The sequence below is a fragment of the Carcharhinus amblyrhynchos genome, chromosome 7 (assembly GCF_965287045.1).
Source record: "Carcharhinus amblyrhynchos chromosome 7, sCarAmb.v2.hapA, whole genome shotgun sequence".
In the NCBI taxonomy this organism is placed as follows: Eukaryota; Metazoa; Chordata; class Chondrichthyes; order Carcharhiniformes; family Carcharhinidae; genus Carcharhinus; species Carcharhinus amblyrhynchos.
In genome coordinates, this window is record NC_137330.1 from 103,794,285 (window position 1) to 103,807,273 (window position 12,989).

The 12,989-nt window shown below is 39.1% G+C and overlaps 1 protein-coding gene across 2 annotated transcripts in view; it reads left to right on the forward strand.

The window, feature by feature from the left end:
* Positions 1-12,989, forward strand: part of cep57l1 (centrosomal protein 57, like 1) — a 59,939-nt gene that overhangs the window by 14,169 nt on the left and 32,781 nt on the right. For both annotated transcript variants that reach the window (XM_080192878.1, XM_080192879.1), the window contains 4 exons: positions 3,457-3,613; positions 5,097-5,267; positions 10,767-10,888; positions 12,063-12,179. In XM_080192878.1, coding sequence (XP_080049004.1) covers positions 3,457-3,613; positions 5,097-5,267; positions 10,767-10,888; positions 12,063-12,179 — 567 coding nt within the window. The remainder of the gene's footprint in view (positions 1-3,456; positions 3,614-5,096; positions 5,268-10,766; positions 10,889-12,062; positions 12,180-12,989) is intronic.

Genomic DNA, 12,989 nt, shown 5'->3' on the forward strand with positions numbered 1-12,989 from the left:
CCGCCTTTTGCCTGGCACCCTTCTTAAACAACGGCGTAACATTAGCCGTTTTCCAATCTTCCGGCACTTCCCCGGAATCCAGCGACGTCTGGAAAATAACCACCAAGGCATCCACTATAACCTCCGCCATTTCTTTCAGAACCCTCGGATGCATTCCATCCGGTGATCACTGTACCTGAACAGGTGCCAGTGTGTGGTGTATTTTCACAGTAACTTGATTGCAGTGTTAATGTAAGTCTATTTGTGACATTAATAAATAAACTTTAAATGCTCCTCTACTTTTAAATATTAATTTATTGCTAAATCTAATACAGCTTGCCCTCTTGATGTTTCTAGGACATATTGCTCCAGAAAATAATCATGAAGGCATGGGAGAAATTCGCTATCTTTCTGGCTTGAACTTACTCTGATCTTAAAACACATTATTGAAGCTTTTCATCTTGCACTCAGGACAATTTACGAGAGTACCAAATGTAAAGAAAATGACAATTTATATATACTTTGTTTAAAAAAGAGTGCAGATTGATTGGCAAGTGGGCTCTGATTAGAAGAGGTATTGCCATGGAGAAGACATTATGACAGGGTACATGGAGAAGTTCAAGGTGATCAGGCCATCATGGTTTTGTAAACAGAAAATCTTGTTTAATCATTTTATTGGAGTTATTTAAAGAAGTAATAGGATAAAGGGGAAACTGGTGGATGTACTGTATTTAGACTCCCCAAAGACATTTGATAAGGTTCCACATTTTCAGAAAATAAAAGCTTGTGGTGTAGGGTGTCATTTATTGCCATGGAAAGAAGATAGATAACAGGAAACAAAATAGGCATAAATGGGTCATTTTTTGGTTGGCAGAATGTGAGAAGTGGTGCACCATGGGGATTAATGCTGGAGCCTCAACTTTGAACAATTTATATAAATGATTTGGTTGGAGGTATTGGTGCTAAATTTGCTGGTGACACAAAGGTAGGAAAGTAAGTTGTGAAGAGTTCATTAGGAGGCTACAAACATATAGATATGTGAGTGGGCAAAGATCTAAAGCATCTTATCTAAATGGTGAGAGATTAAAGAATTATGATAATGCACTAGGACACTTATATCCCTCTGCATAAGTGAAAAAGGTTAGTATGCAGATACAGCAAGTAATTAGGAAAGCTAATAGTGTTGTAATTTATTGTAAGAGGAAAGATAGATAATGCTTCAGTTATACAGAGCACAAGTGAGACCATGTTTGTATGGTGTGAAGTATTGATCCCCTTATTTAAGGAAGGTTGTAAGTGCATTGAAAGCATTTCAGAGAAGATTTACTGGACTAAGACCTGGATTGGAAGAGTTGCTTATAAGGAAAGATTGGACAAGCTGGGCTTGAATCTACTGGAGATTAGAAGAGAGAAAGGCATCTTCATTGAAACATATACGATCTTGAGGAGTTTTGACAGAGTGCATGTGGAAAAGATGTTGCCTCTTATGTGAGAATGTAGAATTAAGGGGTCACTGTTTTAAAACTAAAAGACGAGGAGCTTTTTTTTTCTCTTTCTGAATGTTGAGTTTTTGGAACTCTTCCTCCAAAAAGGCAGTGGAAACAGAGTCTTTGAATATTTTTGAGGCAGAGCTAGGTAGAATCTAGATGAGTAAGGGGCCAAAGGGTTATTGGGGGTAGGTGGAAATGTGGTGTTGAGGATACAGTCAGATCAACCATTATCTTATTGAAAGGCAGAGCAGCATTGAAGGGCTGAGTGGCCTATTGCTCCTCATTCATATGTCGAGAATGCATCACTTAATTGATGACTGACAGTTAACTGTGAAGCTTTGTTTAAATTCAAACCACGTAGACTGACTCTGGTCAAGGCATTTCCCTGGAGAATGAACTAGAAAATGGCTATCACCTATTTTGTTTAGTTGAAACAGGTGCAATGTGTACATGCCCTTTCTTGCAAAAACAGAATATATGTAGCTTCTAGCACATGCAAGAGTGTCATGCTGCAAGCCCGACAGATACTCTTAGATTGTTGTTCAGCGTGATTCTAAGCACACTTAAGATTGTTCAGCAAACGTTATCCAATTGCAAAATCGTCGCTAATGTTGGAAATACTGTTTTTTGAGTTTTGTAAGTGTGCGTTGATTGGGTACAGTCGGTACCTTGTCAATTGTGAACAGCAAATGGGACATGCTGTTTGTTTCAGTTCACCAAATGAAAAGTTTCAACAGCATGTGTCTTTTTTTTCGGTAGTCCTCAAGTTTTGTACTACCAAGTAACCATTCATACACTCTAATTTTCATATAGATTAGGAAGAGCAAAGCCTCCCATTAAAACAACTGTTGCCCCCCACCCCCCCCCCCCCCCGGCCATTCAGTTGCTCAACCTTTTGAAATACCTTCGAACCAGGAATGTTTAATTCCCAATCTGACCGGCTCACAGCCATGTCTCGGTAATGTTATAACCTCTTAACTATATAGAAAAGTTTTTGTTTTGGAAGAGACCCTAACCTGTCCTTCTGCTGTGATGCCGTCTTTCTCACACCTTTTAATTTAATCCATTGTTATTTGCCACTCCTGTAACTCCTTTTAATTATTTTAGTATTTATTTGTATCATTCTGTGACCTGGACTTTGTTTTTATGCCTTGTTATAATTTGAAAATTATAACTTTAACTATTGTTTCTGATTAAACCTTCCACCTATTTAATAATTCTGTTGTTCCTCTTCCTTTTTAATCTTAAATCAGTGTGTTGGTCGGACTGTTTCATTAGCTCCCAAATGCCCATTGCTGTCGCCTCACTATTGTAAGCTTGCACTTCCAGCAAGTTAGAGAGTAAATTAAGAAAAAGTCTAATTTGCAGTGCATGGTGGCCCTGTTCCATCATGATCTGGCCCAATATCCGTTTAGTCCTCTAACTCTGGTCGTTTATGCATCCCTGTTTTCTCTAGATTTGGTGGTAGTGCCTTTGGCTGCCTCAGATTCTTTTGGGACTTCGTCTTTAAACTTCTCTGTTTCTGTCCACTCCTTTTAAAACCATCTTAAAACACATTTCATCAACCAAACCTTAGGTCATCTTACTTAATTATCCACAAATTATGTACCCAATTTTCGGAGTTTTTTCTACATTTCAGGTACAATAAAATGGAATCTGTTAACTGTTTAAAAGCCACTCCACTCCAAAAATTATAGCTACACGTTGATCTGCAAGGAGGCTACTGTTCTATTTTGAGCAGTTAATCACAACAGATCTATTTTTATCATTCACTGTCGCGAAAATACACAACTTTGTGGATTTTGATTGGAGTGGGTATTAAATCTCTCACTTAACTCCAGGATAAGAGAGAACATTCTTTTTCACATCTTGCCACTATAATTAAATATTTATACCTAAAATGATGGCAAACTTGATTTTTCTGTTAATAATTATCAGCAGAATTGTTTTTGTTTATGATTCAAAAAGAAAACTTTCACATTTACAGAGTATGGAACCTACATCCAAACGTGGCTATGGAGGAAGTCCACTGCTTAGCTTGGAGAACATTCAACAAACTTCTCTTGATGTTCATCATGTGACTGTTACTAGATCAAGAAACCGCGATGAAGCTGATGTGATTAGCCATGCTGCCAATGGCAAAGGTATAATTATATATAGGGAAAAAGATTTTTCTTTTTTTTGATATTGGTCAGTAACAGGAAACAAAGAGTAGTGGTGAATGGGTGTTTTTGTAAATGGAAAACAGTTTCCATTGGTGTTCCATGGGTGTCAGTGTTGGAACTCTTGCTGTTGTATATATTAATGATTTAGACTTAAATGTGGGTGCCATGATTGGGAAACTTGCAGATGATGCAAAAATCAGCCATGTAGTTGATAGTGAAGAGGATTTGCTGTCAATTCCAGAATTATATCAATGATTTGGTTAAATTAGTTAGTGAGTGAGCAGAGAAGTGGCAAGTGGATTCTTCTTCAGTTTTAGAGTCATGAAAGGGTGGAATTCTTGTGATTATGGAGTGGCACATTTTTTTTTAGGCAATGCATTCCAGCATAAAACCATGCAGAACTAAAAGAGGCCAGTTGGCCCATTGTGTCTGTGCTAGCTGTTCGAGAGAACTATCCAATTATTGCCACTCCCTTGTGCTTTCCCCATCGTTGTACAAATTTTACCCATTTAAGTGTATAGAATCATTATAGCACAGAAATAGACCATTCAGCCCATAGAGTTAGCTTTCTGTAGAACAACCAGTCAGTCCCATTCTCCCACTCTGATCCCAATGCCCTCAATCTCCCATCCAATTTTCTTTCAAAATCATTAACTCAGGTTTCACCACCTTCCTAAGCAGCGAGTTCCAGACCAATTGATTTGGTTTTTTATTATTAAAACCTTCCTCACATTCCACCCCGCTCTGCATTTGTCAAATTGTTTTTTTAATTTAATAAATTTTCTTCCACTGCCCTTTCAGGCCTGCATTCCAGGTCATCACAGAGTACTGCAGGAAATAATTCTTGTGTCTCCCCCTCTGATTAATTGACAATTGTCTTAAACTTGCGTCTCTGATTACCAATCTTAATGTGGAGATGTTGGCATTGAACAGAAGTAAGCACAGTAAGGAGTCTCACAACACCAGGTTAAAGTCACTCACCTGAAGAAGGAGTGACACTCCGAAAGCTTGTGCTACCAAGTAAACCTGTTGGACTTTAACCTGGTGTTGTGAGACTTCTTACTGTGCTTGCCAACCTTAATGCCAGTATAAACTGTTTATTTTTATTTACTCTCAAAATCTCTTGTGATTTTGAACACCTTCATTAAATCTCCACTTACCTGTCTCTGATCTAAGATGATTGATTGTAACTGTTGTAGGTACTGCTTCCAGTTTATGGAAGACATGAAATCGCTCTATGCTGGCCCAATCTCTGAATGTTACCCTTATTGTACCAACCATCCTGTGACTTCTCTAATTGAAATTAATTCTAGATTAGGAGTAGTGTGAAACTTTCCACATTGAGAACTTAGTTGAGAACGAAACTAATTTCATCCCTTCAAATCTAGCCTAGATTCAAATCCCAGACACACTAACCTCTGTTTTTCTCACCGTTAATTGATTATATTTTTTCTCTGTCCAGCTATAGTTTCTGCTTTGAAAAATCTTCAGGAAAAGATTCAGTGTTTAGAAGTGGAGCGGGCAGAAGCTGAAAAGAAAATGCAAAAACTGACCAATGAATCATTTCAATACAAAAGTACCGTGGAGCAAGAACAGAAAAAGAACACCAACATCAAGACAGGAGTATCAAATGGTGAAAGTAGTTAGATTTTCTTCATGCAATTGTTTTGGACTTTTAAAATATCATCAGCTTTGGCCACTAATCCAAGCAATGCCTTGCTCAGTTTATTCATTCATGGAATGCAGTTGTCACTGGCAAAACTAGCACTTATTGTTCATCCCTAATTGAACTTGAGGAAATGGTAATGAGCCACCTTTATGAACTCCTGCAGTCATGTGGTGAAGAGACTCCCTCATTGCAGTTAGATATGACAGAATGGAAGTGGTCAGAGAGCAGGAAAGAAAGGTGAAAAGAGAAGCTGACAGTTTTTAATAGACTATTTGTCTTATCTTATGGATTTAACAGATTCCTTTCCCTTGTTTTGAATGTTGGGATAGAGTCTTGCTTTAGCATTTTTTTTCCTCTTCATGAAGCAGGATAGGGAGATGGAACAGCTCTGAAATTCCCTTTATCTTGTGTCCTCATTGAGAAGGTAGATGAGATGACCTGCTCCTCAGTGCCTATTAATCCAACCCTTCAGATGAAGTGCCAGGGCTGAGAGTGCTAATTACTTTACTCCATTGGTGCAGTTTGTCAGATCCCCAGATGTGTTTGTTGTGTAGTGTTTTGTGGTTAAATTGTTCTTGATTTATTAAGTATTTGAAGAGGAGAGGAATTGAAGAATAGGAATATTACTCATTGTTCTATTTTTAAATGGTGCTTTTGAGCTAGCTGCTTTTTATTGATTTTTATTAATCCCATTTCTGTGCTGATGAAGCAGGCAGGTGAATTACTGCTGGTTCCCTGTTGTCAGCAATTGGGAATCAGCTATTATTAAAAAATAGTGAACAGCAGCCATGGTAATATTATAAGATTATAAAGTCATAAGAAAAAGGAGTGGGTGTAGGCCATGTGGCCTCTGAGTTGTTCTGCCATTCAACAGGATCATGGCTGATCTGATTGTGGCCTGAACACCACTTCCTGCTTGTCTCTTATAACCCTTGATTCCGTTGTCAATCAAAAATCTGTCCAACTCAGCCATAAACACTGACCCAGCATCCACTGCTCACCGGAAAGAGAATTCCAAAGATTACCAACTTGTTGAAGGAAGAAAATCCACTCAGCTCCATCTTAAATTGAAGACTCTTTATTTTTTAAACTGTGGCCCCCAGTTCTAGACTTCTCCCATGTAGGGAAAAATCTTCTCAGCGTCTATCCTGCCAAGCCTTCTCAGGATATATTTCAATAAAATCACTTCACGTTCTTCAAAACGCCAATGACTCCAACCTACTCAACCTTTCCTCATAAGATGACCTCTTCATCCCAGGAATCAGCCTAATGAACTTTGTTCTGCTTCCAACACAAGTGTGTCCCTTCTTAAGGAGACCAAAACTGTACACTGTACTGTAGGTGCAATCTTACCAATCCTGTATAGCAAGACTTCCATACCTTAAACACCCCAGGCAATAAATTGCTTGCTGTAACTGAAAGCTAATTTTGTGATATATGTACTAACCTGTAAAAGCTGGGCCCCAGCAGGACCAGAGCCCTTAATCCTCAGTGATATTCAGTATTACTGTGGGGAAGGATTTCAACTAGAGTGGCAAGGAGATAGGAATCTGAGCAGGACACAGAAGAGTGGGGAGCAAAGATAGAAAAGTAGAAAGCAAAAGTGGAATGTTGGTTGTCACCTTCTTAGATTTTGGAACAGTTTTGGCAGATTGGAAATTGGCAAATGTGAAAAAAAGAAAGAGAAAATGGAATTACAGACCATTAGCCTAACATCAGTAGCAGGTTCTAGCATTTTCCCTATTATATAGGATGTGATACCAGGACACTTAGAAAATAACCATAGGATTAGACAAAGTCAACATGGATTTATGTGAGAGAAATAATGTTTGACAGATCCACTGGAGTTTTTGAGGATGTAGCTAGTAGAATAAATTAGGGACAACTTGTGGATGTGGTATATTTGGATTTTCAAAAACTTATGATGAAGTCCCACATAAGAGGTTAGTGTGCAAAAGTAAAGCTTGTGGGATTGGGGGTAATGTATTGGCATGGATTGGGAATTGGTTAGCAGACAGGAAACAAAGAGTAGGAATAAATGGGTCTTTTTCAGAGTGGAAGGTGGTGACTCATGGAGCCCCAAAGGGATTAGTGCTTGGGCCCCAGCTGTTCACAATACATATCAGTGATTTGGATGAGGGAATCAACTGTAATATTTCCAAGTTTACTGATCACACAAAACTAGGTGGAATTGAGTGATGAGGAGGAAGTAAAGAGGCTTCAAGGCAATTTAGATAAATTGAGTAAGTGGCAAATAAATGGCAGATGTAGTACATCGTGGATGAGTGTGAGGTTATCCATTTCAGTAGGGAAAACGGAATGCCAGAGTATTATTTTAAATAGTGATATATTGGGAAATGTTGTTCAAAGGGATGCTGGTGACTTTGTACACCCAGTCACCTAAAGCAAGCAGGCAGGTACAACAAGGAGTTAGGAAGGCAAATGGTACTTCGTTGCAAAAGGATTTCAATATAGGAGCAAGGATGTCTTCTTACTGCAGCTGTACAGGGCCATGATGAAACCATACCTAGAGTTTTGTGTGCAGTTTTGGTCTTATTACCTAAGAAAGGATATTCTTGCCATGGGGACATACAGTGAAGATTCACTAGACTGATTCCTGGGATGACAGGATTGTCATATGAGGAGAGATTGGATCGACTGGGCTTGTATTCACTGAAATTCAGGAGAATGGAGGGGATTTAATTGAAATGTGTAGATTTCTAACTGGACTGGACGGACTGGATGCAGAGGGGGAGAGGGTCTAGAACAAACGTTCACAGTCTCAGGATACTAGGTAGGCCATTTAGGTCTGAGATGAGGAGAAATTTCTTCACTCTGAACCTCCGGAATTCCCCAGCACTGAAGGCTAGTCAGTAAATAGATTTCTAGACACTGAAAACGTCAAGGGGTAAGGGGGGAGAGAGCTGGAGTATGGCATTGTGTTAGACGATCGGCCATGATCATATTGAAGGCTGAGCAGGCTCAATGGGCCAAAGGGCCTACTGCTATTCTTATTTTCTTTTTTTTTAAAGAACCCAGATTCCTCCATCGTAGCATTCTGCAGCCTCTTATTCCTTCATTGGATGTGGGTGTCATGGCTAGATCAATATTTATTTCCCATCCCTAATTGTGCTTGGGAAGGTGGTAATGAGCTGCCTTCTTGAACTGCTGCATCCATGTGGTATCGGTACATTGCCAGTGCTGCTGGGAAGGGAGTTCCAGAATAACTAGCGAAGAGACAGTAATGTAATTCCAAGTCAGGATTGTGTGGGGCTTGGAGGGAATTGGTAGGTGGTGCTGTGCTCATGTATCTACTGCCTTTTTGTTTCAGGTGGTAGAACTGACAGATTTGGAAGGTGCTGTCAAAGAAGTCTTGGCAAGTTTCTGCAGTGCATCTTATAGTGTGCAACATCTACAGCCGCTGTGCATCAGTAGTAGAGGGAGTGGATGCTGAAGGTGGTAGATGAGGTGCCAATTAAATGGGCTGCTTTGTCCTGGATGGTTTCAAGCTTCTTGGGTGTTGTTGGAATTGCACTCATCTAGGCAAGGTATTCAATTACCTTCCTGACTTGTGCTTTGTAGATGGTGGACAGGTTTGGAAAAATGGAAAATGAGTTACTCTCTGAAAAATTTCCAGTCTCTTTATATGGCTGATCCAGTTCAGATTCTGGTCAATGGTAACCCCAGGATTTGATAGTCGTGGATTCACAGAACTACACCACGCAGAAGAGGCCTTTGGCCCATCATTTAACCCATCTTGCATCCTGCTCACAACTTGCTTTCTTACCTATCTTTGCATCATCATCATCAAAGTTGGTGTCTTCTGCTAAGTCCCTTGCTGGAGAATGCTTGAAATCAACTGAATGACTTTTACTTAATCACATGGCTGGGATTGGGAGCAATTGGTTGAGGAATTTATGAGAATGAAAATCTCTGTCTGAAATCTGACACTGCAAGATTAGCAAATGATAAGACTGCTACTTGATGGAGTATAGTAGTGATCTGGCTTGCATGAAGGTAAAAAAAATTAATAAAGCCAGTTTTGCAAAGGTAGCAGGAAAGGAAAAGTGTAAGGGATGGAGCAGTTTTTTTTTTGAGCGATTGGAAAGGGAAATCAATGATTTTGATCTAAGGCTAGTGGAGATGAAACTAAGCTCATAGGTGTAGTAATAATTCTGAGAATCAAAGGAAGTTGCAAAGGATATTCATAAGATGGGTGGACTGTGGCTATAACATATCAGTAACTGTGGAAACACATTTCCATTTCTAAAGAAGAAAATAGCCATTACATTTTGGGGAGGTTAAATGGTGTGGAAGATCAGAGTGATTTGGGAGTTCAGATCTTTGAAAGCAGCACCCGATCTGAATAAAAACATAATAAAGTTAAAGGAATCTTAGTGTTTTGGAAAGGGATATAGAATATAAAAAATAAGATTTATTCAAGTCATGGAGGGATTGAATGAATAAAGGAAACAGAAGCAGCCTGCTTTCAGTGGTTGAAGACCATAAGATAGAAGGGAGGACAGGAGAGACATTTTCCATAGAGGTTGTGAGATCGTGCAATGTATTACTAGAGTTGGTGATTGAAGCAGAAACCATGTCAACTTTGAGGATAGGTTAAATATGTGGTCAAATGATGGCAGGGTGAAGTGAGGGGGGAGGGGTTTGTTAAAGTGATATGGGATTAGGATCACTGCTCAAATGGAGAATAAACCTCAAATCAACTGGTTTGTATAAGTGACCTGATTGTGTTGTAATTCTGTTCCACAATAACATACCTTGTCCTTGATAACTATGGTGATGTATAATAACTGCTGAGATTTTGATGAGACTCAGTTACCCTCTAGGCATAAGGAAGGTAGAATTGAAATATTGAGGGCTTAGAGTCATAGAGGTTTACAGCACGGAAACAGGCCCTTTGGCCCAACTTGTCCATGCTGCCCTTTTTGTTTTTAAAACCCCTAAGCTAATCCCAATTGCCCACATTTGGCCCATATCCCTCTATACCCATTTTACCTGTGTAACTGTCTAAATGCTTTTTAAAAGACAAAATTGTACCTGCTTCTCCTACTACCTCTGGAAGCTTGTTCCAGACACTCACTCCCTCTGTGTGGGGGAAAAAAAAATGTCCCTCTGGACACTTTTGTATCTCTCCCCTCTCACCTTAAACCCATGCCCTCTAGTTTTAGATTCCCCTACCTTTGGGAAAAGATATTGCCTATCTAGCTGATCTATGCCCTTCATTATTTTATAGACCTCTATAAGGTCACCCCACAGCCTCCTACGCTGCAGCCTCTCCTTATAACTCAAACCATCAAGTCCTGGTAGCATCCTAGTAAATCTTTTCTGCACTCTTTCTAGTTTAGTAATATCCTTTCTTAAAGGAGGTACTTGGGAAATTGAAGGAAGGAAACAAAACTCAGTTATTGAACTAGTTCTAGACACGGCCTGTTCTTTATTCAGAACTTGCTGTTCAGCTGGCAACTGTTGAAGGTCGCTGCTCACTTTTGGAGAAACAGTTAGAATATATGAGGACGATGGTGGACCATACAGAAACGGAGAAGAGTATTTTATTGAAGAAACAGGTAAATATGTCAAATTTATGATTTTCCTTTGTATTTAGTTTATACAATAGGTCTCTTCTGGTACGTGGTTTGTAAAAATAAAGAATGACTAATGATGAGACTGTCAAGTGAGCCCATTGCCACACTGCCTATGCCAATAGCATGTGACTTTACTGCCTCACTAGATGCTGAATGGGTTGCAGGTTCTCCTTTACAGGAAGTAATGTGTATCTTTTAATGGTTAGTTGCTGATCGTTAACAGGCAGAATGTATATCACTTGCTCAAATATTTGACAGAAATTTATACTGGGAAGGAAGAGCCATCAAGCAAGTAACATTCACTAATTGCATTTATATCGCACCTTCATTATAGTAAAATGCGGCAAAGAATTTCAAGGACATTATCAAATAAAATTTGACATTAAGCTGCATAAAGAGATATTAGCTAAATAGTGCAGATGCTGGAATCTGAAACAAAAGCAAGGCATGCTGGATAAACTAAACAGGCCTGGCAGCTTTTGTGGAGAGAGAAAATAGAATTAATACAAAGAACAAAGAACAACCCAGCACAGGAAACCGACCCTTCGGCCCAATGAGCCCGCGCCGCCGCATCCTCCTATACCTACCCCGCCCTGCGTGTCTGCGAGTGGGACCCCTATCTTAGCCAGATTCAGGGGAGAATAGTGTCAATTTGATATACCAATCAGCCTAAGAGCACATCTTTGGGGTGTGGGAGGAAACCCACGCAACCACAGGGAGAATGCGCAAACTCCCACAGACACAGGCCCAAATCCATGTATCTGCACAGCTAGCAGTGCTTCATTTCAGTATGATTCTTTGTTATTTCAAGATATTAAGTCTATTTTTTCACTCCATAGATGCTGTCAGACCTGTTGAGTTTTTGAGAGGAACTTATTTTCTTACTCATTCTGTCAAAACACTTCATAATATTTGATTATAATTCTTTTATTACAAATGGAGATGATAGAGGCAGGTACAATTGCAGCATTTCAAAGAAATTTGGACTGGTACATGGATAGGAAAGGTTTAGAGGGATTACGGGACTAGTTCAGTTTAGGAAACTTGGTCGGCATGGATGAGTTGAGCAGAAGGGCCTGTTTCCGTACTGTATATGTCTATGACCCATTTCTCTGTAATATTTATCTTGTAGTAAATGGTATGCTTTGACCCGTAGGCCTCACTGCAAATGGATAGGCAGTGGGACCATGCAGAGCTGCAATCAAAGCTTGAAAAACTGGAAATCCTAGAACAAGAGTGTCTAAAAGTCAATGCTACACAGACCAGAGCTGAAGTAAGTAAATGCTTTTTATTTAAAGTCCAATAACGAAGTATAGATCAAAATTAATAAACTTGCCTTTATTTTTTTTCCTCTTTCACCCCCAAATTATTATTGGCACAGATTAAAATTTATACATCAAAATTTGCATTTATATTTGTGTGGATTGACTTTAATTTTTTAACTGTACACTCAGCCAATCCCGATGTGTTAAGGAAAACTTGGTTTTCTGATAAGTAAATTATAATTGTTGTCATTTAAAATAAATTGTCATGTAGTTTCACATGACAAAATGTGTGCCAGGATTGGGCTGTAGCAAACTGATTTGTCACTTGATATTTCAACACAATTTTCCAGTGCATCCTTACACTTACTGCATTTTCCCAAGGTGATAACTGCTATCCTACATTTAATTTAATATTGATGTATGTTTAGTAATATTCATCACTTTAAATTTAGTTCAGCTGATGCTGTAACATGTGACTAGGATGAACACAGTTGTTAAAGTGACACTTCTTGTGCTATCAATGTGAGCTGAAATTAGCACACAGAGATCTTTGCTCTCTTGTCTTGTCTTCTCTCATTTACTTCAGCACATCTTCTAAGCTTGATCCCTTACTCCCATTATTTAGTTTAAAACCCTTTCTACTGCTCTAGTTATGACTCCACAAAACACGTATCCCTGCAGGTGAAGAACATTTGAACTGTACTCGTGCCAGTGCCCCATGATTCGAAACACACTCTTCCTTTATTTTTCTTTTTTATCATCCTTTGTTGGTTTCTAAAATTTCCCTATCTTCTGGGCTGCCATTAACTTTTGCAGCA